General features: G+C 31.7%; 3 protein-coding genes across 4 annotated transcripts in view; 2 read left to right on the forward strand and 1 right to left on the reverse strand.

Moving 5' to 3' along the window:
- Positions 1-945: 945 nt before the first annotated feature.
- Positions 946-2,869, forward strand: LOC125077101 (calcium and integrin-binding protein 1-like). 2 transcript variants are annotated; one of them, XM_047688901.1, is made up of 6 exons: positions 946-1,122; positions 1,211-1,245; positions 1,371-1,618; positions 1,831-2,032; positions 2,099-2,216; positions 2,584-2,869. In XM_047688901.1, the coding sequence occupies exons 1-5, from the start codon at positions 1,072-1,074 to the stop codon at positions 2,214-2,216; spliced, it is 654 nt and encodes a 217-aa protein (XP_047544857.1). In that variant the 5' UTR covers positions 946-1,071; the 3' UTR covers positions 2,584-2,869. The 2 variants fall into 2 exon arrangements, with proteins under 2 accessions (XP_047544857.1, XP_047544858.1); XM_047688902.1 differs by lacking the exon at positions 2,099-2,216.
- A 647-nt stretch (positions 2,870-3,516) lies between these two features.
- LOC125077092 (oligosaccharyltransferase complex subunit ostc-A) lies at positions 3,517-4,289 on the reverse strand. The gene is made up of 2 exons (XM_047688891.1): positions 4,057-4,289; positions 3,517-3,981 (listed from the first exon to the last, which is right to left on the reverse strand). Exons 1-2 carry the CDS (start codon positions 4,193-4,195, stop codon positions 3,671-3,673), a joined length of 450 nt encoding a protein of 149 aa, XP_047544847.1. The 5' UTR covers positions 4,196-4,289; the 3' UTR covers positions 3,517-3,670.
- A 464-nt stretch (positions 4,290-4,753) lies between these two features.
- The window catches only part of LOC125076246 (SUN domain-containing ossification factor), a 77,431-nt gene continuing 56,090 nt past the window's right edge, over positions 4,754-26,094 (forward strand). Inside the window, exons 1-2 of the mRNA XM_047688335.1 lie at positions 4,754-5,043; positions 5,116-5,361. Coding sequence (XP_047544291.1) covers positions 4,985-5,043; positions 5,116-5,361 — 305 coding nt within the window. The 5' untranslated portion in view covers positions 4,754-4,984. The remainder of the gene's footprint in view (positions 5,044-5,115; positions 5,362-26,094) is intronic.

A 26,094-nucleotide genomic window follows, 5' to 3' on the forward strand; every position in this document is an offset into this window, starting at 1 on the left:
AATCTGTTTTTTTTTTTCAGATACTGACGAACTTACTTTTAATGTAGTAAATTAAATTTCTTCATTAGTAAATTAAAAATAAAACAATTTATAATCAATGTTTCTGATGACAGATTGTGTTTTATTTATTTATTTATAAAATTTATGACCCATAAAATCGACCTTCTTATTTCGTCTACAACAAATTTTGTTCTTGCCCCGTTCTTGCTTTTAAAACCCGTACAATATAAATATAATATTATTATATTTCTTATTCTGAATAAATCTGAAAATAATTATTATTATATCTATATACTCCAAGGCGCATGGAGAATATAGATAATCATGTACTTTACATTTTGCTTTTTCACAAAGAAGCATTCTTATATTCTCTTTAGACAGTTGCCAATTTAGGAACTGACTAACTTATCGCCTGTGGGCACATGTTATAGTGTACGTGAATAAACTTTCCTGCTTGTTAAATTTCCGTATTCTATGAAGGCTTACCGGTTATATGTACCTGTAGTATTTTGCCACATATGCTTTGAAATACGACCATTAGTTCTTTATGTTTTTACCACAACAAAAGCAAAAGGATTTGAAGATCTAATATGAGAGGGAAAGTATTTTTTCTTTTAATTTTTTAGCTCAAAAACTGGAACTCAATAACTTTAGTTTCAGCATCATAAAAAAAGTTAAAAAATATATTGTGTGCTATAGGTAAAGTTGTATACATTTACATTTCGCGCGGGCAAAGCCGCATGTCCAGTAAGTAAATATTAAACTTTACAACAGTCAAAAGTTATATAAAAATCGAAAGTTTCTAGATTTAGTTCAAACTTAATCTTAGATATGTATTTCCTTATTTAATTCAGATTTTGTAATGCTCGAATAAAAACCCATAGCTAGCCTAGAACGGAACATCAAATTGACAGTTACAGTCGACAGATAATATTTGACACATCGCAGTGACATATCTAATATCATACCAAAATCAAACAAACGCGCGTCTAAGGTGTGTTTATGTCTAGAAATCAGATTGTTTAAGTTAAATTGTATAAGAATAAGTATTAAAAAGTAAACATATTGGATATGGGTCAAGGCAAAAGTCAATTCACTGAAGAAGAACTGCAGGATTATGAAGTAAGTCAAACATTCGATTACTCTTTTTATTCTATTTATTAGGTATAAACAATTAAAAATGACTAATATTCTGCGAAATGTTTTTCAGGACCTGACATATTTCACCAAGAAAGAAGTGCTTTAGTAAGTTATTATCAATTAATTTATTAATTCATTACAGTGAAAATGAATTTTATTATTATTATATACTGGTATTCATTTATTCATTTTTCAAATCTTTGAAAACTGTAAAATATATTTATTTTTAGCGCCCATCAGAAGTTCAAAGCCTTGGCCCCAGAAAAAGTAGGGCACAACAAGAATGCTAAACTGCCAATGGCAAAAATCTTACAATATCCAGAGTTAAGAGTGAATCCGTTTAGAGACAGGATCTGCAAGGTCTTTAGCTCCAGCAATGATGGAGACTGTACATTTGAGGATTTCCTCGACATGATGTCTGTTTTCAGTGACAATGCACCAAAGGCTGTCAAAGCTGAACATGCCTTTAGAATATTTGGTAAGTGAATAACACAATACATGGATAGTTCTAAAAAAAATTAATTAAAAATATGATGTCTTAAATCAATTTGATTTCAATGAATAAATGAGTGAGTATATAGAAACGTTACTTGACAGCATTTTCTACAACATTTCATTTATTAAGACTGATCACTCAACTTTGATATGTATTACAAATGCTCTTTTACAAGCAATAATTTATCTTTTTAGATTTTGATGGTGATGATATGATAGGGGTCTCAGACCTTAGGGAAGTGATAGAACGCTTGTGTGGACCCGAACTGAAGCTCAGTGATTCTGAGATACAACAGTTAGTACAAAATGTTCTAGAAGAAGCGGATCTTGATGATGATGGTGCATTGTCATTTGCAGAGTTTGAACATATCATTGATAAAAGCTCAGATTTTTGCCAGTAAGTAAAGAACATTAATTAATCTCATGATTTTACTTATTTATGATGATGATGTCATCATTACAGATTATGGCCATGGTGTCCTATCTCAGAGGTAATTTCCCTTGCTACTATGCAAGAACGGGCAATCCGACACAAGCAAGGCAGTGTACACCCTTCTATCTTCCTAGCTCAGGGTTGTTAGGTACTGAGAATTTTTTGACAGAAATCCCAATACTAATATTTTCATTGATCTGACCTGGGGTTGGAAGCCAGGAATTTGGAATCACAGACCATTAGATCGAGGCAGTCTTGACTAATTTAGACATACATACTAATATTTTAAATGCCAATGTGTATGTGTGTTACTCATCACTATTAAGCCACTGAAACTATCAGATTAATTTTTGACAGAGATTGTCTGGACCACACACTTAAGCATATAAATTAAGTGATTTATATTTTAATATTCTTAAATAATAGATATATATATATATATATATGACAGTTTTTAATTATTTGCAAGTTATTGTATGGTATAGTTTGTCTCTAATGAAAATGACTGTTTTCAGCTCTTTCAGGATAAGACTGTGAAGAAGCTCCAATCAATTTTGATATTATTATATTTGATATTTAGTAGAAGCATATATAATAATCAACAATGTATCTCTCACCTTCGAAAATTAGATTAAATTTATTCAAATATTTAAAGAAATTAATGTTCTCAACAACATTGTGATGTCTTCCTTAGTTTAATTATTTCTTTTAGATAAATATATAAATGTTTATGATCTTCTCAATATTTGTGTTGTGATGTATTTAAAATTATTTATTACAAGTTATTGTACTTGATCAAAACTGCCAAATATTTAATAAGATTTTAATTTATTTAGTTTTTATATAATTAATAAATTTTTAAAACAATATCTTGTTCATTTCATTCAAACATTTATTAGAATCAATCTTTTGAATAAAATTATTCTGTATATTTTTTATACATAAATAGCAAATACCTACTTCAACCAACATTCAAATATACAAAATGTTTGATTGATTTTGGTCAAAGAATCAAAAATCTGATATTGTGTTTATAAAGTACACATTGCCTGTTTACATCTCAATTGAAAAAGATAAATAGTTCTTAAAGTTACATAATATTCCATGTGATGATATCCCCTATACATATACAAGCACCCACATTTCTTGTTCGAAACACTTTTAGATATATTACAAGACAATTCGACTTCACTCTTTATATTTAATTTAAATCTACTTTCAAAGTTCCAAAAACATATCCACTGATATTTAAAATGAAATATTTTGTACATCCATAATAAATAACAGTTTATGAATTCAAGATCCCGACCAATAATATTAAACCAATTCATTATTTAAGGTGGTTTTTTTTGCTCTACTCTTTTGGTAGGATTAAATTACAAATATTCATTGTCATTATAATTTTTATTATTTTATATTAATTAAAAAAAAAAACTTGTAAGATATGATTTTCATTTAATTGTAATAAAATACACAATTTGAAAAACATTAGTAGTATTACTATTACTTACCAATTATATTAAATGCATTAAGTAAATAAAACTTTTGATCAGTGTAAAAATATATTTTAAACTTAGTCATAAACAAATATATTATAAGGGATTAGTTTTGCAAGTAGCCTGGTAGCTTCATTCTCATGAATATCCAGGTCGTAAAGAATGACACTAGTATACACAAAAATGCTACAGATATTAACAAGATTCTATTTAATTTAGGTGTGGTAGGATTGTGCGTGCGATCGAGTATGATGAAACCAAGTCCTCCCAATGAAAACAAGAAGCTAGAAGCCAGTCCTTCCATGATGTATTGACCGTTTACTCTATTCGGCATAAAGGCGACTGGCCTACTGTGACCATGTTCATCGGTTGTAGACCCAACACTCGGTGGCTCAACAATAACATCATATATGATACCTATAACAAAAAAAAAAGATTACTTATTGGATTCTACTTATAAATTCAGATAACTGACTATTAGAATCTACTAACCTCCAGTCACTAAGAAATATGAGAATAACACTAAAGAAAACGTTGTCATTGCTGAAGGAGGCTGCAACCATGATGGTTTTTTGATTTTGATGTTTGGTATTTCAAGAACAGTAAAAGGAATTGCATATAGTGCCTCCATTTTTAACGTTTTAATCTTAATCAGTACAAAATTCTCCAACTGACTGTTGATGTCGATGCGGCAACTAGCTGATAGCTTTGGCAGTTATAAATACAGATAAGAAAAAAGAACTACCTCTACTGGTACTAAATGGTACTAAAGTTTGTACAACATAATTTATGATGTTTTGATATTAGGTGACTTATCTGTTAGTTAGTTTTACATATTTTCTTTAAATTATATGCATCTTTTGTTTCCTTTAGTTCTATAACCTAAGGTCTTATAAATATACTTGTTAATAGTCGAGCGGTATGTAATGTAAACGTAAATTTTCAGAATAAACTATAGGATTACTATTTTCTTGAAAAATTTAAAAAATATACCTGCGTGAATAGAAACGTTTTCCATCATTTGAAAAATAGCCAATGATAAAAAAGTTTTCGTGTTAAATGTTTTATTTCGATTGGTGAAAACAAAATAATCGATTATTTTTGCTGATTTTACCCAATGACTGAATGCGAGACATTGATCATTCAACCGTAAAATACTTGGAATTTCGTAACTGTCAAATTTAATAGATTCAATGAAAATGTTCGTGGGCTCTTTTCTTGTCGCAAATTTTTAATGTCTCGAGTTTACAGCTGTTTTTTTTGCATTACAAATAAATTGATAAATATGAATTGCATGTGTGCGTTATAAGAGTGGTTTTAGTTACTTGTGAATTTATAATACTCGTTTACAAACGCTGTGAATATGTTTTAATTTTACGCACAAAATGAACTGGACTGTGGATTTTTCACTAATATTACGATGAAGGGTGGGCTGTATATAATTTACACGTCTTTACTGACAATTTCAGTGCTTTCCAGGTAGTTAAAGTAACACTTTTTTCTTATAACAGTTGTAGTTTTGTGATAATAATAGTATTGTTTCTATTCCAGTTGTGCTCTTTTCATATTGGTGGTATCTGAAGCTCTTCAAACTGAGGATGGTAATACTAACCACGACCTGTCTGGCCTCCACAATGTTTCTCAGAAATCTTCAAACATGGAAGAGGGAGAGTCAATTGAACCTCCTGATTTCCCTCAGGATATCCAAGAAATACCAGAGAAGAAAGAGACAGAGGAACCCCATCACCAGATGACATTCCCCGAGGCTCTGTCTGTGAACTCAGTGACTACAGATGGGTGAGTAGACAGTGAAAGTTAGATTAAGAAAGGCTATTTGAATATAGTTTTTTTTTAATTATCTAGACATGTACAATAGGCAATGAACATGTGCACAATATGTTATTAGTATTGCAACATTGTTTCAATCTCTTTTAACATCTGATTACAGATACTAATAATAGTAATCTTTGCTATGTATGTTGTTAATAAATTAGTTTGCAACAAAAGAAAGTTAAATTACAATTTAAATGAAACAACGAGTAATAGGTCATAGATACAATAATATGATATTCTTGTAATTACCAAATTTAAATTTGGAATGTTTAGAATAAATTCAAATAAAGAAGTCATGAAATTAAATACAACATTGTAAAGATTAAATAACATAATTCATCAGATCTTTGACCTCCAAAGGTCACTTAAAAAAGAATAGGTTATCATCAAACTGTTTTGTTAAACATTTCAAAGTTTGTTTACAAAAGATACACATTAGGTTTATATTTAAATTTTTTTTTTTTTTCGAAAGCGAATTTAATATCTTGAGAGTCTTCCTTTGTTGGAAGACTATAGAGTATATTACCAATGCTTATTGCATCTTTTCTGCTTATCTTTTATTAATAGAAATAGTATAGTTATCTGAGGCCTTGTATCAACAAAAATGGAAATGTTTGTAGAAGACAACAGACGGAGGTCCTTTCTAGCTAGTCAGAGATATATGGAAATGACAATAACCTATTACTTATTTATGTTACTAGTCTCGTATTCAACCATCTCTGTTCAGAGGGATAAGTAATGTCTCAATTTATTTATTGTTTTGGTATGATGAAGCTATTATTAACTGAAATTACATTAACATCCTGGCAACACCCTCATAATTGCTTTACCGTGTTATCTGTCGTTATCGCTCGAAACTATGTCAGTGACGGATATCCCGTTATTTACGCCATGGCGCCACACGTCGTAGTTGCCACTGTGTGGTCATATTTTTTTAACTTTCGTCATCAACTAATTAGAATATTATACACGATTACACTCAACATTTTTTTTTATTTCGTTCTGAAATGAAAAAAGACTATAAATATTCTAATTATTTAGTTTTATTGTAATTTTCTCATGTTATAAAAAAACAAAAATACCGATGGAGTTTGCGGAACATCATAATTGAGTAACAAAAGTAAATGAAAAATGAAAATCATGTTTGTCGCCTTTTTGTTAATACGTCAAAAGTGTATAATCAAATTGTTTATGTTTATGATTGTGTAGTAAACACACTGCCCGCCACTAATGTCCCGCGCAGTCTATTCTAGTTATTTTATTTTTATTGAGTGACTATATTGTTTGCTAATATTACATCAAATCCACCAACTCTAACACTCCAACCCGAATAAGCCTTAGCCCTTTCGTCTCTCAGGGGGAGATAATTTTTAATTTCATACAAATAAGTTGAGCGAGTAACTTCATAATGTAGTTTTAATGTCAGCCTGTGCGCGCGCATCATAAAAATTGAATGTCATTTTTTTTATTAACGCGCCATATATTTAACTTTTGACAATAAAGAGCTCAGAATAAGTTAAAAGTCACAGGTTTCCTCGATACTATCGCATTTGAACAAACAAATAAAAACCAATAAAAAAGTGCTTACGCAAAGTTATTACATGCGCAATGAAATCAATTATGACTAATGTAGCGGCATCTGGCACCTGCCTTTAACACGGTTAGTCGATGATCCGATACCCTTAAAGGAAATTGATTTTGCTTTCTAGGTATTTTTAAAAATACCTCAATGCAATCGGGTCCTTTAGTGTAATTCTATAAAATTAACTAATAAATAAACTAAAAGGTATTAAAAATTCTGCTTCCTCTCTCACGTATAGAATTTAAAAAAATATAAGATTATATTATAAAAATATAAATCTTTTAAATTACTGAAAAACTAAAAACCTTAATAAATATGATGTGTTACTTAACTGACACTATAAGATTATTTCTATTCAAACAACAAGGTTAAGGTACACATGCGATGAATAAAATCGTTCAAACGAAAATAGTCAAAGATTGCAATCGCTTATGGATCAGGAAGGTCGCGCGCATGTGATGAGAGATAACAGTATCGCGTGGTACCCATTCATTACGACGCACATCACTGACGTTTAACATATGATTATATTAATAATAATTCTATATTTGTAATGCTTTCATTAATACTAATCATAAATCATTATTTGAAACATATCCGACCCACGTAATATACATATATTTTACGATAAACTAATGTCGTGTTTAACACAGTGAAAGTTAAGCGTACTGTAAATCTTAAAATTACAAAGTATTCTTTATTTGAAAGTCATATAATATTAAAATTCATTATTTCAACAGATAATTAGAAAATAAATTATCTATCGACATTTTTTAACAAATAAAAAGGCGCGTAAATTATTCTGTCAAAATACTTGACAGATTATATAAAAAAAAAATTAGAAACAAATAACATTTTAGTTATATTTTTAATTTTTATTTTAATTGCAAAAAAGTGTATGATTATTAAGTAGTTTTCACAAAGTTAACAATTTAAGTAATTACGAATAGAATCAACAAAAAGTGAGTGGCCTTAAAAGTAAAACTTAACTAATAGAAATCGAAAGCATGTCTAAATATAGCGGCACGGATAACTGCTATTTGTAATGTTGAATTTGAACACAACTGTACAACGGCTGAAGTTTATTCAATGCGTCTTACATTAACTTAAGACCTCGATGTTTATCTTACTTCCCGCTTACAAAAATAAATTTACACAGATACGAAATGCGTGGACATGAAATGCGGAGAGATTAAGTTTTTTTTTTGAGCTGTGGGTGGGTAGGCAAGCGGAAGCATGAAAAAAAAAATGCTTGTAAACGTTACTTGGATGAAGTTTATTTACATTTTTATACGTGTTGACCCAATAAAGTAAAGTTTTTTTTTATGTTGATGTGTTTACGATTTTTTTTAAAGTAAGTTCCCGAAAATTTATCATTTTATGATTAAAACAAATATATATTTCGGTAATAGGATTAGTAAAAAACCCATCAAAGTCGTTTTTTTATATATATCTCTCATTGTATCGGATTAATGTTTAAAGTTTTACAAACGTGTGAGGAATTATTCATCAATTTTTAAAACTCAAAAGTTCTCTGTTCTGTTCTATGTAACCGTACATATCCACTATTAATAGTAATTTTTCTACGAATACTTATACTTATTTAGTAATTAAATTACTGAATCTCTGAAAATCTTTTTTCAGTCTACTTATAATTTTAAGGTATAATAATAGTATTAAATCTATTTTCAAAATATTACATATAAAACTTTGTGTACTAGTATTTACAGTGTGTGTTTTAGTTAACAATCTGCTAATACGTCGAAGAAATTATTAGTTAAACTTTGTTAATTAAACATAAAAAGTTGAATCGTTTCACAATTTCAGAAATTTGCAGTCGTTTTTGATTTTGTATTCACTTTTGTTGCTTCGCTTTATTGTTACGCGCGCTTCATCTGCCTCTTGTTTTATAATTTAAGTTTCATTTTACATGAGGGTTAACTATGAAACAATCACCGACCGGTTCCGAAGGTATATCTTGTTTTCTCAATTACTAACATATGAAAAAATTTAGTTATTTATTTTTTTTGATAATTGTAACTACAATTTTTTTCTATAATTTGGATTAACTTTATTCTGATATACCTGCATGTTCTTAATGCCACATAACATTACAATTTAAAATTTAATATTATTGATGGCAACACCATATTCAAATACAAATATTCATTGGACCCTACGATGACATCTTCGTAGACTTGAAACGATGTGTGATGAGTTTTCTTCTATGAATTAGAAATAAAATGTTTTATTTTGTAAAACTAATTATATTATCTTGTAATGTTTTTATCTCATTACGCTTCTTGTGGGTGGCAATGACATTGCGATCATTTGTCAAACGTGCAGTTCGCCGCGAGACGGCCGTCTGATAAAATACTAATAATAAATGAGAATTATGTCACATTGTTCCACAAACTATAAGTGTACATTTTTTTTTTTGACAAAAATATATAAAATATCGTTGTCTTCGGACACCTGGTTGAAACGAAGTTGCTTTCACTTGACTATATATTATAGTTATCTCAAATAACAGACGCAATGAAATAAATTAACTACGTTTCAGGATAAAAAAAAATTACAATAATTAATTTATTTATTAAAAATACCGCGTGAATATAATAATCATATTAAATAAATTTAAATTGTGATATATAAACCAGTTTATATTCAAATAAAGTGAGAAAGAGCGCCTGAAAGTGGCATAACCCACTGCCAGTGGATTTCTGCCAGTTCACTTTACTTTAAGCCGCGTAAAAGAACTTCGTTCCTAAAAATAAGGACTCCATATTGAATAAAAATACCTACCAAGTTTTTTTTAAAGTGTATATATGTATAAAAGTAAAGGTTAATACAATAATAAAATAGTTATTAAATGGTTTAAACGCGTTCAAATTAATTCGTTCAGCTCTTCATGCATATAGATGCTGATTTGATGTTATTTTAAAAATTGCATTGACGTTTGTAATATTTTTATCATTAAACATGATCGATATAAAAGCCACAAAAAAAGGTCCATAATTTACAAGAAATTAATTATACTTGAATTTCTATATTTGATTTATTAAATTATACACTCAATAGTAATATAATAGTAATAGTAAATATGTTTTTATTCGTTATTTTTTTTTTTTATAAAATCGCAGTTCGAAAAAGCATCAAGTAAAAATATCATTAGTTCGACTTAGTAGGCTTTTACAAGCTTATGAATCTGTTTTACATACTTTCTTCATTAATATCCTAAGGAGGGTTGAAGTAACATGTATCGCAATCATCGGTTAAGATGTACGCGTTCTAACCACGGGGCCATCTCGGCGGGTCCAATGCTGTGTGTTGGATACACAGATGTTCGAACCCGCTTCTCCGGTTGAGATTCGAGTATTCTAATCATCTACACAACTGGGCCATCTCTCTTAAGCTATTAGGAGATGGCTTAGTGTTTATTCCACCAAATAGCCCAGGATTGATGGATATAGAAAAGGCATGTAGGTTTCCTCACGATGTATTTCATACCGTCATCCGTCTGTGATACGAGACGAATACATGATGAAACGAAAAAAAGGGAATTTAAATATAACATATGATCTTAAACCAGCAGTCTTATAAGTACACTTTATAAGGTTTTGTTTCGATTTTATCCTTAATTTCAGCATTATGAATGGATAATAGCATATAAATAATACTATGTCACCTATTCAAACAAGCAACAAACATAATGTATACTAATATTATAAATGCGAAAGTAACTCTGTCTGTCTGTTGAGTTCTAAAACCAAACGAAACTTTCGGCCAAACAACCGAATTTGATGAGATTTGGTGTGAAACAAACTTGAACTCCAAGAAAGGACATACCTTACATCTCACGACTGATCCATATAAAGAGCAAATCGGCGGGGAAAACTAGTTTAATATAAATCCTTTTATATAGTATCGAAATAACAATGTCAATTGAAGTAAATTGTATTTTCAAGGTTTTCTTTATTATGTGACGAATAAGGGAGCTCTGTATCAATGTTATTATGATTCCATAAACTGAAATATTTGGACTTTGTACTCTGCATACAAATTTGTACCATTTGAATTGTTTATCGAGTCGCCATCGCCGTGCCAATGTCGCGTTGATAATTATGAGAAGTGACATTCGCGTGTATTTTGAGTGCGAGAGTTGCGTGCTCAATGTTATTGCATCGGCTTTAATGTTCAATATTATTTGTTGTTAATGCTTGTCAATTCTAATTTAACTAATACTTATTATATCGCGTGCATCTTAACCGTTGATTGTGGGCAACTGAATAGTCGTGTTATAAATATGTGTTTTTAATTCATCTCGTGTTCGGTGGTAATGGAAAATTGTACGGAAACCTGCAGTGTATGTATCTAATTTAAATGAATCTGCCACATGTGTATCCATCAACCTGCATTGGAACAGCGTGGTGAAATAAGTTCCAAACTTTCTCTTTACCCGAAGAGCCTTTTGTTTATTGTACTTTTATTATGATAAACTATTTAAAAAATTAAGATACATATGTCAGTCAAGCATATCTGTTGTATCTACAGATGTAAACCCTGTATTCATTTATAAATATGTTTGAATCAAACGTTACATATAGACACTTATAATGTTGGCTAATCATCGTTTCACTTTAAAAAAGTATTAAAGTAAAAAGTTTAGACATATTAGTATTTTTTTCTTAATTATGCTATCTAAGATAGGTATTATTTATTTTGTGCTTGTTTATATAATTTCGTTTCATGGCAATAATGTGGATGCAATATTAAAACCTTATAAGAAAACAAAATATACTTTATTCAAGTGGACCTTTACAAGCACTTGTGAATCGTTATTTTACATAACGATATTAGTAAGCTACCACCGATTTGGAATGTAGATTCTACCGAAGAACCGGCAAGGAAATAGTAGTTACGTTTTTTCCAACATTTTTTGTTATACGTTACGTTAGTTAAATACAATATATAAGATATCCTGCCTGAAAGTCAATAAGTATTAGATTCTCGCTTTTTTTTTTTAATTCAACTTGAAATCACGGTCGCATATAATATTCAACATCCCATTTGGAAAATGCGTGACTATATTTTTGAACATCAAATTCACTCAAAAAAGTGTTTAGAGTTTAGGTATAATTTGTCTGTTCACATTAAGTGTTTTTAAAATACATTTGAATTTTTTAACTTCCTCACTGGTCTAGGTGTAGAATTAAGTAACTGTTATATTTAAAGTGACTTAATTCTATACCTAGTAATAGACATTATCATAATAATCATCAGTGATCTTCAATAAATTGTTAATGTTCATTCATAAGTGCTCGCAAGAGACGACTTGAAAAAACTTTATTTGATTTTGATAAGGCTGCAAATTTGTTGGGCGAGTACGAATGATCTCACGAGAAATAATTAGTTGTAGGGTTCAGGAAGTGTGTGGTATTTACGCTCCCGTGACTCGGAAAGCGCGTAAAGTCATTGGTCCCGAGCACGTAGTTGATTGCCATCTAATGAACAGTACACCTGTTTTCCACGCGCACTTTTGCGTGCGTTATTACAACTGTTGCGCATTTGGCTGAACGCTATTATCGGCTTGGAGTACATCGGTGATTTTATTTCCGGTTGCTAGAATTCTGTTATTAATTAAAACCCTTTTCTTTTTTTAAATTTCTTTATTATTAGTATTATTTAGGTCAGGGGCATTTATTTATACAAAATACGTCAGTCCCATTGTTCTCTTACAATTTACCTTATCTAGTGCATTATAATTACAACTTATTTCTAGAAATTACATGATTATTAATTATATCTTAAATTATAATTTTAGAGAGGCCGCATGTGTGTCAGAACTATAATTCATAAATAGTTTAATTAAAAACCAAATGCATGGAAAAATAACCGTGCCTGTATACTGGCTCTTCCCTCCAACCGAAACGCGAGCAATGAATATTGGTGCGTAGCGTTAGAATTACGAATGATTAGATATATAGATAGTACATCGGTAGGCTATATACCTCTGAATAGGTATGAATTAATTAATAAATAATGAGGATTAAATATTATGTATCCATAAAATCTATAAAATTACCATAAATCGAAATAAGCTAAATTACAATAAATAAGATTAAATAAAAGGATGATATAAGGGTAGTGTACTCTTTGATACGTTCATAATTTTTTTTTCATCCTTTTAGGTAATCTAGATACCTATTTTCAACTCACATTTAAGTGATAACAGTTGGAACGAAAAACATACTCATATTCCTTAGAGTATATAAATGTTTTATTAAATAACCAACGTGCATTCCACGACATCTCTCATGTACCATATACCTATAATTTAATCACAATCAGTCCAGTCGCTCGAGCGTGACTAAGTTACGAAAAAATGAAACGAAACTTTCCCATTTACAATAATAGAAACATTATAATTTATTAATCGTATCAATCAAAACAATTCAATAGAATGAACAGTTCCAATGTTTGAATATTCGATTAATTCCTAAACACGTACAAAGTAAAAGTGAAAAGCGAATTAAATCGAAAATGCACGTATCTAGGAAAGTTAGCCGACCTGTATCTAGTCTGCGGAAGGCTTGCTTCGTTATACACAACAATTAAACCGTTCTCAGTCCCACCAGAGGTTATCATGGATCAACTGTGCCATAACGACGCCTGGAGGCTCGGCCCCGTGGAACAGAAGCGTGGGCTCGGTTGTAAGTGCCTTTTATTAGGGTGTCTCCACACTAATGCTTTATTTACGACAACCTGTTGCCCGTGATTGTGTACGTGATATTTAATTTGTTGAAATGAAGTTGAAGACGCTCGACAGTTGTAAAATTAGACATACTAATTAGGAAATTTTTAAGGGGTCAGTTCTACTAATTTATAATGTTAATGTTACATTCCCGATTAAATTTTGACTATTATTCAGAAAAATATTTCACAACTGAATCGTAACTGGGAACTAAAACTACCAGTTTATAATGGTAACGATATAATTCCGATTCTATTCCAATCCAACTGTGACCACAACGTAGAATAGGAAAACGGCTAAAGGGCAACGATTATGTTTTGATTTTATTGCGATAAAATGTCATTTTGTTAGTAGAATTAGTCCCCAGTATCAACAAAACCACGTAGTCTTAAGATTCATATTTAATATATGTGTAAAAAAAAATAACCATTATGCAATACGTATAAAGTTAGACGATCACGTGACTTGCGTTAACATTGATTATGACGATATAGTTTTATTTGCCTCTTGAAAAGCTTTTCGTTTCAAGTATATATTGAATTAACATATCAGAAACAATCATCTTGGATTATTAGGTTATATTTTTTTAAGTAACTAGTAAGTAGTTTATTACCTACTGAGTACTTTTCTTGTTCCGTCTTTGACAGTCTTGTAAGCTTGATTAATCGTATAATCCCTGCTGCCCAGAGTCGTTATATAATAATTGATATACACGCAGAAGGCATATAACTAATACTAAGCATATAATACAGCAATGCTTCTGAAATAAACTGTTTCCACGTTAATCATGTTGGAAATAGTCCTTAAACTGTTTAGAATAAAATAATAAACCAAACTTTTGGAATAAAATAATAATCCGCTTTGTGGCGCTGCTTTGTTTCGCTGCTCTATGCTCCTCACTATAAAGCGCATCCGTCAGAAATATTATGATCTTTTTCGTAATCGTTTGCAGGCAGTATGTGACATTATAAATACTATTATAATATTTTTATTTTAATCTACAATACCTACTTTAAGTACCGATCTAAATATTTTTTGGGACAGACGGATCGTATGATACTATATAATATTACTACACACACTACATAATATTTATACAATAAGAAAAGTCAATTGTTCTTCGTTAAGATTGAACTTAAATTTGACGTGGCAATTAAGTGTGAAAAAAAAAATATATCAAATACAAGAGTTTGACGAATAAATCCGTATAATATCATAATTACGTCTTAAGTAAATATAAGAAACTGTTTCCAAATTCTCTACATGAATGTCAGTCATTTATTTTCCTCATTATGAAAGCGTTGTCTCGCTGCGAAGGTATCGCTCGAAGTTGTTGCAATCGGTCGTTCACTGTCTGCTTCAGCTTTAGGTGTCAAACTCTACCATTGGAATGGTCGAGGAATTCACGATCGAGTAGCGTTCGAATATAGCTTTTACCGGCTACATAGTCCTCATAGTGCTCGTAATAGAACTATAATACTTTTCTTTTTTTTTATGAAAACTTTTCGCTGTTATATAATATCGCATAACAAAGTATTGATTAGGTTATACCTCAAGGGTAACGTCAATAGCGCAAAGGTTTACGGGCCGCCTGGTGATGTAAGATGTCGCAGGATCGATCCTGACCCCTTGGGCTATTGTCGTCCCCACTCGTAGCGCAAGCTTTAAACCTTATTGGAGAGGTAAATAGAAATATTAGTAATTGCTTAATTATTTGAAGCATTAAAAATGTTTAAGCTTGCAATAATTATATGTCAGGAAAAATAAAAGGGGCAACTCAGGGGACGCGTCACTGTTATTGGGTATGTTACTCATTAACTTCAATGGATGTGATTTTTATTCCAATTTAAATTATTGCCTTTTAATTGAATAATTATAATTAATTTGTATTACCCGAGCAATGCAAAGCAAATTTGTTTGATTTTAAATATAAATCATTTAGTGAATTATTAAATAATAAACACATATAACGGTATTGTTATGTAATTAATTGTCCTTAAATATGCATCGCAAAAATAAAATTGGTTGTTTTATTCAAGAGGATATATCGACAATATTTTTTAAAAAAGGTAACAAATAATTTTAAAATAAAATCAAGAATAAAGTTATGTAAAAATTGTAACAAAATATGTATGATTTCGAGAATACGCAGTAGCACTCCCTCTATAGAATAACTAGACCCAAGTCTTGTACACCTGGTGTCTTTAAATGGGAAAGTGGCAGTTCTACTACTGATATGTTTTTTTTTTTATTTCAAATAGATAGGCGGACTAGCAATTTAACCACCTGATTTGAAGTCACCACAGTTATTGCCACTGTAAGAAATATTAACCTAAGCTAAGATGTTATGACCCTTGCATCTGTAATTACGTTGGCTCACCCATCATTCAAAAACAGACCGGAAAACAGCTTTACTAAATATTGCTGTTTGGTAGCATTGGCTGGCACAAAGCCCTGCCACCAAGTAATCTCTAGATAAAGAGTTTCTTAAATTCTCAATACCAACCCGGGTTTAACGCTTTGTAAATTATTTTAATATATTATATAATACAGGATGTAGTAAATCACGTAAATATCAAAGAGATTTAATATAATTTTGACAAAAGATCATCACACTTGGGCTTTATGAATGTCCGTCTAAATAGATTCCATCAATTCATCAGTTTAACTACCGCTAAAAACCAGTAGGGTTGGTTGTGTGTTTGATTATTTGTATATCTATACAGTATGTAAAATCGGAGAATGCTATAAAAAATAGTGGCTTACAGATGACCACTAAGTACACGCATGCTGTATATATACACATGTATATAAGCATGCATTACACGGACGATTCTACGTCATTAGTTTTCACGGGATTAACACACTATTTTTCTTTTAATTTATATTTGTGTATATATATTAATGGCTTATTTGAATTGATATAGTGGGATGCTGATATACCGTCAATTTACAAGTAACATCTTCAACCTACAGTTGACTGTGTATTGCATTGCAGGAAATAGTTAGCAAATATTAAATATCATCATGAATAACTGAAAAAAAAAAACTTATTTTTAAAGGTTATATATATATATATATATATATATATATATATATATATATATATATATATATATTTAATAGGCTAGTTGACAAAATTTGGAAATTAGTTTAAAACTATAGCTTAGCATCTATTTCACCCCAAAAATATACTATTTTAAGAAAAATACGTTTTTTAAGTTAGTATTTTGAGTTTTTAGAAATGAACTTGAAATTGACCGCGAAAAAGGCCAAGATTGTCATGGCGTCTTGAATGACGTCACACCTCGCGAAACAGCCGTGTTTGTGTATGACAGTCAATTGTGTTTTTTAATAAATAATGAATTCCTCGTATTATAAATACTGTATGGTGCCCCAATGTGAAAGTACAACGATAAAAACGCCAGACAAATTATTCATATACGTACCAAACAATAAATAAATACGAATAAAGTGGTTAAATGGCATGGAGGCAAGATGCTCTTATTTTGTCAACTAATTCCACAATTTATTTCTGTGAAGATCATTTCGATGTAAGTATTAAATACAACTTGATATATCTATTTATAAATGTATAGTAAAAGAAATGAATTTAGCAAATATAATATATCACACATAACCTATAAAATGTTAGGACTAGAATAGGATTTTATGATTTGTTTGAGTTAAAATATTACTTTCGTTTTATAAAATGTAATAATTCAAACGCTTTTTATTTTTTTAGTTGCCAAATGATATGACTAATTATACAGAGTATCATATTATGGGTAAAGACACAAGTGCGCATGAAACCAGGTTCCATACCAACGAAGTTCGAATGCCAAGACGATATATGTTGAAAAAACAAAGTTTGTTAATAATCGCAGAGTGTCTGAAAGATCCAGAACCAAGTAGTACCCCCAGTTTATCTGCCATAATGATAATTGATAGCAACAACGTAGCGTTCCACTCTTGTTTCGCGAGGTGTGACGTCACGCGACTCTGATTGGTGTTTAATGTCACGTGATTAAATGCCTCATTTTGTCGATTTTATTTTCCAAAAATATAATTAATCTTTTATTATTTTTGTAGAAAAGTTGTTTTTTTATTTACTAATTATCATGGTTAATCATTAGAAACTCAAAGCCATCCGATTTATTATTAGTGGAAACAAGCCTATTGCACTGATAGTAAAGCAACAGCCCGTCCCTCAGCTGTTCTAAGGCGTCCCATATATTTTTTGAGAGAAGATTGTTTTCCACCACTGTTCTAATGCGTTTTGATGGATAAACAAGAGGCAGATTTTGAGAGAGAAAGCTTATCACAATTCAGTGGCGCTTACTCGGGCCTTGCCTAACCACAGGGCCATCCCAATGTAACTTAACTAATTATACAGGTACCATAAATAGATCAAATTTTATAACAGTACTCATATTTGTATGATTTTTATACGTTACCATTTAGAAATTTAGCTCACCACTATACTCGATGTATTTGCGTGATATCTAACATTCAATGCCATCAACTGCACGGAATTTGAATTGACGAATATGTTTCCTTGCAATATATATTGTCGTACAAGACTGTCAGAGCTAAAGGTGAACTTACCGATTTCAAATACAAATCTCGAAGCGATAGTAAAATCTATGACTCTATATGGCGATATGTTAATGGTCGTTATTTATTATGGTGTCGCATGAATAAATCAAATGCACGACCGAATAATGTTGGTATATCGTGTAATTTTATTGAAACGGTAGCTTTCTTACTCGCTAAGATTGTTAGTTACTTATTATATGGTAATTTTGATAGATGGAGTTCCTTCTGTAGTCAATTGGACCCTAAATATATGAATGCAACGATAAATGTCAACCGTGAATAAATATTTGACTTTATTAACATCTTATATGATCTTTACACATATGTGGTTATCGGTTCGGTTGACTGGCGATGAAGTTGATTCGTCAATTCGTCTTATATTTGAATTGACTAAATGATTTTGTAACTTGAAGTGTGTATGTGATTTCGGAATGTTTGCTAGTTTACAAAATACTCGAATAACGATGAGGAAATTTTCGAAATAAACGTTAAGTTAAACTTATGTTTGTTTGTTTTTTTTTTTAATGTTGTTTTGTTACATCCTATGACGGTGCTTCTTATATATAATAGATGTTGTATTTATTTTATAAATAAATAAGAAACAGCTTCTAAACGTCTCGCTACTGGACAAATATCAGATCTTAAAGAGATAGTTTGAAGCGTGTTCCACCAAGCTATGCAAGTTGGTTGATACATAAGTGTCAGAATTTCATCTAAAAGGGAAGCAAGATCTCTATGTCGTTATCCTTCACCGCGGAGTACAAGTTTAATAATAAAGACAACTTAAACACGTGTAACCAGATTCAAACCCGCAATCTTTGGATAAGTACTTTATATAAGTCACTTACCCATCTTTCTTGACATAAATGATATTTATTTAGCTAAAGTTCGTATAAAATTTGAAACGTCGATCGACTTAACAGGTAAATATGATATTTTCCATTCAATAAATACGAGAAGCGTGTTCGAGAACGACGCTCACGTAACGAGGGATATGTATTTCACGTGAGCTTTCACACAATCGTACAATACGAAAGCCGAACAAAGTTAACACGGTTCCCGTTCATGCGTACCATTATGTTTAAGCCGTACCATTGTTAGTACGCTTTCATTTGTAAGACCAGAGACAGCTCGGTAGTCTTTTAAACTGACGTAAATGACTAGTGACTCCTTTTATAGCTATCTGATAACATACGCGTTTGCACTCCTGTCCGCTATCTATCAGCGAAAGTTGATTTACCATATCCGTTAACTCGATTATTACTAATGGTTTCTGCTCGTTATGAACGTTTGTCTGATCCAGGAAATGTATGTTTTGTTTTTCTAATATATTTACGATGTTTGTGCTTGTAAAATGTATACGTGATTGGAGTGCCCTTAGCGTTACCAGTAAGTTATTCTAATTCTGGTTTTGTTGTATTTATTTTTAAACTAGACGACCCTGCGGCTTCACCATTCAAAAACACGCACAGTACCTACGCCATGTTATTATCATGCACCATTTTATTTATAAGTTACTCTTTTGTTACCTTAAATGCCCTTCATAATAATCTGTACTTACATTATAAATGCTAAAGTAATTCTATCTGTCTGCCTGGTACGGTTTTCACGGCTAAAATTGAAAAAATGAAGCTTGGTATGAAGCGAGCTTGTGAGCTTGAACTCCAAGGGAGGACATATGCTACTTTTATACTTAACACCGGCGACCAACCCCTTAAACGCGAGCTTAACAGACTGAAAAGACTAATGATTACTAGAAAGGAGTGAAGGTCAAATAATACATACGATGATTGGAGAATAAACGTGTGGAATTTCGTCCAATGGGAGCACATTTCTTCACGACGTTTGCCTCCACCGCCGAATATGGAATCACTACGACAAATAAAGCACTTAAACTCAGTGCAGCTTGCCCGCATTTGATCCTGCAATTTTAGGTTGAGATCATGCATTCTATGCTAGGGCCATCTCGGCTCTCCCTAAATTCTATATTGGCACTTTTATTATTACTTAATATTATTATTAACTAGATGAAAACACGGCTTTGCTCTATTAAAATAAACAAAGCTAAAGAAATATAAATATACTAACTACCGTACCCCTGCACGATATTCTTCGAACGAACGTCAAACATCAACGGACGCCCGTTGGAACTTCATGTCATTGAATTTCAAGTATTTAATATAGAAGTATCTAGATTACGGATTTTGAAGATATGTTATCGCCAAAAGAATAATTAGATCGTAGACCTGCACGAAGTTAATAATATAGAAGATTAACAACTTTTATGATATTAATTTCGTCTCGTTTATAATCGTTTGTCTTTATAAATCAATGTGGAGTGATTCATAACGCGAGCGGAACGATTTTTAATGCGTTATACACATTAGTTACGCTATGATTCGACGAAGTATAATGGTACAATCAAATATTAAACAATACATTCGATCTGCTTTTAAATATATATATGAAATGGCATGTATGTAATGACTGTTACATAACTTGATATGAAATTGACAGACTTTTCAAACAAATCCAAACATAGATCCTCGAATTCGTAACTCATACCAGCACACGATCGATATGTCACTTATTGATATGCGATATTGACCGTAATAATTATAACGTTTAAAGAACACTCGCATCAAAATAGCGTATCACCGTAAGTCCCATGTCCAGTTTTAACGAGTTGTATACGAAGTGAGTTCCTACAGACTAACCCTGCTTGAGTGAGATCTGTTACACGCACCAGATAAGTGGCAGCTAGACGTTTAGTATCAGATAATGTCTGTGGGTCAGATAGTTATCGGAACCTAAATAAATAACTTAAGTCGAATTCATCTCACATCAATGAGAAAATATCACTTAAGCATTACATAAATTCAAACACTTGACTTTCTATAGATTTCGAGTCAATCACATTATCGCTATTCGTACAATTGTACTATTAAATCTTCGGGCGAGCCTATTAAAATTTTACAACCAATCTTAAATCTAAATACAGTGGCATAAACAATCCAAACAGTTATGTTATTTGAAATCTATAAGTTATTTACGAGTATCTTAGGGAAAGCCGGCCAATCTGCCTCGAGCCCCTACGACTGTCTCCCACACAATTTCTAGTATCCGACACGATTTTGAAAGTGAAATGATAAACTGAATCGCAATAATAAATCTAGTAACACGCGCCGTAGTCGGACTGGTTTATGGAATTGTCGACGGATTGACCACTGCATAGAGGTCGTAATCGTCTGTGCACGATGCGGCCGGATAGTTTAGAATAAGCAGGTGGCACTGAAAGTGCCATTAGTAATGTATAGATATTTTTTATCGAGAATTAATTTAAATTTCTATTTATAGTGTCAGCTCTGTGTCAGAAATGTACTTAAGTCTGAGCAGCTTTACCGATCTTTGTCCAGTTGTTGAGATTTGTGCAGGGCCGTCTCGTTAAATACCATCCAATCACAAATTGTATATTTATATTCTTTCGGTGAATAAGCCAGTGTAATTAAAAAGTCAATAGGGGCTATAATATTCCAGACGCTGTCGTTGAGAGCGCATTGTCGTTCTCAAATCAGCTTATGCTTCTTAGTGCCAGTGACGTATTGTGAACGCGATTTACCATTTAGTGGTCCGTTTGCTCGCCTACATTCCGCAAATGACTAATATACTTTACTTTGAACACTTTGGTTGAAAATTGACGAATATTTCGATTATTTACCTAAGATATGAATAACTATTTCATTTATTAGTGATAAGCTGTGTGTATATTTTATCGTTTATATATCATTTTATTCGATTCAAAATGTACGCGAAATCGCATCGACATAAAATCGAGTTGCCATAGTTGCAATAAAACGCGACTATCTGACATCAACTGCTTGTTAGGCAGTTTATGGATAACAATAATGTCCGTTTTATATTTAACTATACCTTTATTGTTTCCTTAACGATACTGATTGAGTCTTTACTAGTGTTGCGAAATGCGGATTATGGTTTCACGTTATCGATTCTTTACCACTGAAATAATTTTCTGTGACAGCTAGTAATTTTCGTATCGATAAGTTTAATCGTTATTTATTTTAGGTTTCTTGTATCGGTTTTAGTATTTGGTTTCAATACTGGTAGGTTGGTTTATTGTTTAACGGTTTATTTTTAGACGTTTCAAATAGTTGTAAACAGAAACACTAAATTAAAAAAATACTAAAGAAAAAAAAGCATCACCAAAGGCTCGGTCAACATGTCTGTGGTGACACAAAACAAAATATCAAAATTTTTTCGCCGTTTTTCCTCATCCATAAGGTGATCCATCATCCATCCAAAAAACCAGAGAAAGATGGAACACAATCTCACAGCTCTCCAAAGCCAATTTCTAAACTCTAAGTGGCTACTGAGATTTCTTTAATTATGGGATAGGAAACTACAAGTTTTATTAGTTCGACTTGGGATGGGAATCTATAGGTAGTTATATATTTATTCAATATTAAAACCAAAAAGATATGCACAAATAAAAACAGAATAACTCAATTATAGTATTTACGCACATTTTAAAAATACACACACACATTGAAAATTAAACTTGCGGTGAAAATTAAATAAATTAAAAAACAAAACAACTGATACAACACATAAATATTATAAAATCTATTGTTCATTACCTCTTCTTTATTTAATATTTGTACGTTTTAAATAATCGTAAATAATATTGAAGAGCCGAGATGGCCCAGTGGTTAGAACGCGTGCATCTTAACCGATGATTCAAATCAAATCAAATCAAATCAAAATTCAAAATATACTTTATTCAAGTAGGCTTTTTGACAAGCAATTTTGAAACTATTTAAAGTAAAGATACCACGGTTTCGGAATGTAGATTCTACCGAGAAGAAACGGCAAGAAACTCAGTAGTTACTCTTTTTCAACGTCTAATAATACAGTCATGTTAGTTAAATACAATTATATTATATGTATGTTATGTCTCCTGCCTGGAAGTCAACAAGCATTAACTCCACGCTTTTTTATTATCAATATAATCTTGTATCGAATAATATATCTTTTTTACCAATGTATTTTTTACAAATGAGTTGAATCTATGAAACGGCAAAGTTAAACCCAGGCAAGCACCGCTGAATTTTCATGTGCTTAATTTGTGTTTATAAATCATCTCGTGCTCGGCGGTGCAGGAAAACATCGCGAGGAAACCTGCATGTGTCTAATTTCATGTTACATAATATATATACCTACCATTATTTAAGCTTGTCGTTATATACGTTTAGCTAGTAGGTACGCGATATTAAAATTTAATTGTGTACGCTTTACGACGAAAGAACGTTCGCCTTAACCTCACCTAACCCCGCCGTCGCCGGTCCTCGCTGCGTTACATTGTTTAATTAATTAGCATGTATTGTACGATTGTGTCGAACATCTTGATGACTGGAGTGAATATAATCTACAATATCATTACATTAATAGCCTGTAAATTACCCACTGCTGGGCTAAGGCCTCCCTTTGAGGAGAAGGTATGGAGCATATTCCACCACGATGCTCCAATGCAGGTTGGTGGAATACACATGTGGCAGAATTTCGTTGAAATTAGACACGAGATGAATTATAAACACAAATTAAGCACATGAAAATTCAGTGATGCTTGCCTGGGTTTGACCCCGAAATCATCGGTTAAGATGCACGCGTTGTAACCACTGGACCATCTCGGCTCCTGTAGATTATATGATACACTAAATATATCTGCAGTATTCTATTATGGAAACGAATGCATTAAGAAGGTTTTATTGAATATGTTGGAGTGGGAATTTCGTTATTATAAGCTCGTATTTACTTCAAGAACGACAAATAAATTAAAAATCGAACGTTACCTTACAATTATTTTTAATCGCACTATTTATCATTTAAATTTTTCTAGTGTCAGCATTGATAATATAGAGAGCTGCGATGTCTACCGTAATGACCACGTTAGGTTGATCATAAGTTTTACGACACTCACACACACACACACACACAAGTTTCCAAACATGAGTCAAATTAACACTCTCATGTTACGGAGCCAATTTCATGTTTTAAATTCAGCAAGTTCATTTGTATTTATGGACGTGTATTAATTAAGGTAAGAATAATAGAAATATGACTTTGGAATTGCACGAAGCAATGAGAGCCTTTGGCTATATTGCCGCCAGTAAAAACATATTGAACTTTCATATTTGTACCTAGGTGTTCTGAGAAAATAATTGTTTGTTCGATGCAGTAAGATACTGCTGTTTTTAGGGTTCCGTGCTTCTAAAGGAAAGGAGGAAAACTTATAAGATCACTGCGTTGTCCGTCAAGATCCTTTTTCTCAGGATAGCGTAGAGGTACAAAGTTGATATTAATACCAACTATTGAGAAGGGTCTGTAGACCCTTGGAGCTATAAAAATCAAAATCAAACCACTAAGTATACATCAAGAGATACAGCCGTTTATGTCGCATTTCCGCAAAGGGTTACAAAACAAAACCTACGGGGTAGGTACTTGACCTAGAATCATGAAATATCAAGAAGCAATATCTTGTAGAATTAGTTGTAATATCATCGTGTTTTGAGTGATCAAATCAAACCAATTTATAAGCTATTCTAGTAGGTTCTTAGAAGCACGTTTGAAACTTCATTTTACAGACTATATTAAGTGAAGCTACCACCGGTTCGGAATGCAGATTCTACCGAGAACAACCGACAGGAAACTCAGTAGTTATTATTTTTCAACATTAAAAATACAATTTTATGTTAGTTAAATACATATTAAATAATTAGATAAATATTATATTTACATAATTATATAATATATCCTGCCTGGAAGTCAATAAGTATTAGCTCCAAGCTTTTTTATCATGTTTATAATCTTGTATTGAATAATATCATTTTTTTATTGATATGTTTTTTACAATTGATGGTACAGAACCCTCAGTGCGCGAGTATTAATAAACCCGAATTTAATAGTGACAAGAATATTAGTTATGCTAGCGACAGTTCGTGAACCGACTTCAATTATTACTAGGAGACAATAAATTACAAATCAAATACGAGCTCATAAAAATATCCTTTCGTATTTTTTCTTTCAATTAAAATCAGACGTGAATTATTTTCCAAGTTCGCACATACTTGACGGATTTCTGAGATAGCAACTATAAAACAAATGATAACCATTTTTGTTTTAAATCGGGTAAAATGTTTAAAGTGCTTACATTCTTATATCTCCGAAAGTACGTAAAGCCTTTGGTCCTGCGTTTGAACTCTCCGGTTGTGTCGGAATGCCGTCCTATCGAATTATGAGATCAGTAAAATGCAGTTTCCCATTTTTTTTTTATGATGTATTGTCGGTAAGCGGACGGGCAAACAGGCCACCATCGCCTATTGGCGCTGTAAAACATAACATTCATCAGATCGCCAATGCACCAATAACCTTGGGAACTAAGATGTTACGTCACCTGTGCCTGTAATCACACTTGGTCACTCACCCTTAAGTATTACTGTTTGGTGGATAAATATCTGATGGTACCTACCCAGTCACAAAGCCTCACCTCAACCACCAAATAAATATTTTTAATTATCATAACTTATTACAAAGTATTACATTACATTAGCAGCCTGTAAATTTTTTACTGCTAAGGCCTCCTCTCCCTTTGAGGAGAAGGTTTGAGCATATTCCACCACGCTGCTCCAATGCGGGTTGGTGGAATACACATGTGCTAGAATTTCGTTGAAATTAGACACATGCAGGT

The sequence above is a fragment of the Vanessa atalanta genome, chromosome 3 (assembly GCF_905147765.1).
Source record: "Vanessa atalanta chromosome 3, ilVanAtal1.2, whole genome shotgun sequence".
NCBI lineage: Eukaryota > Metazoa > Arthropoda > Insecta > Lepidoptera > Nymphalidae > Vanessa > Vanessa atalanta.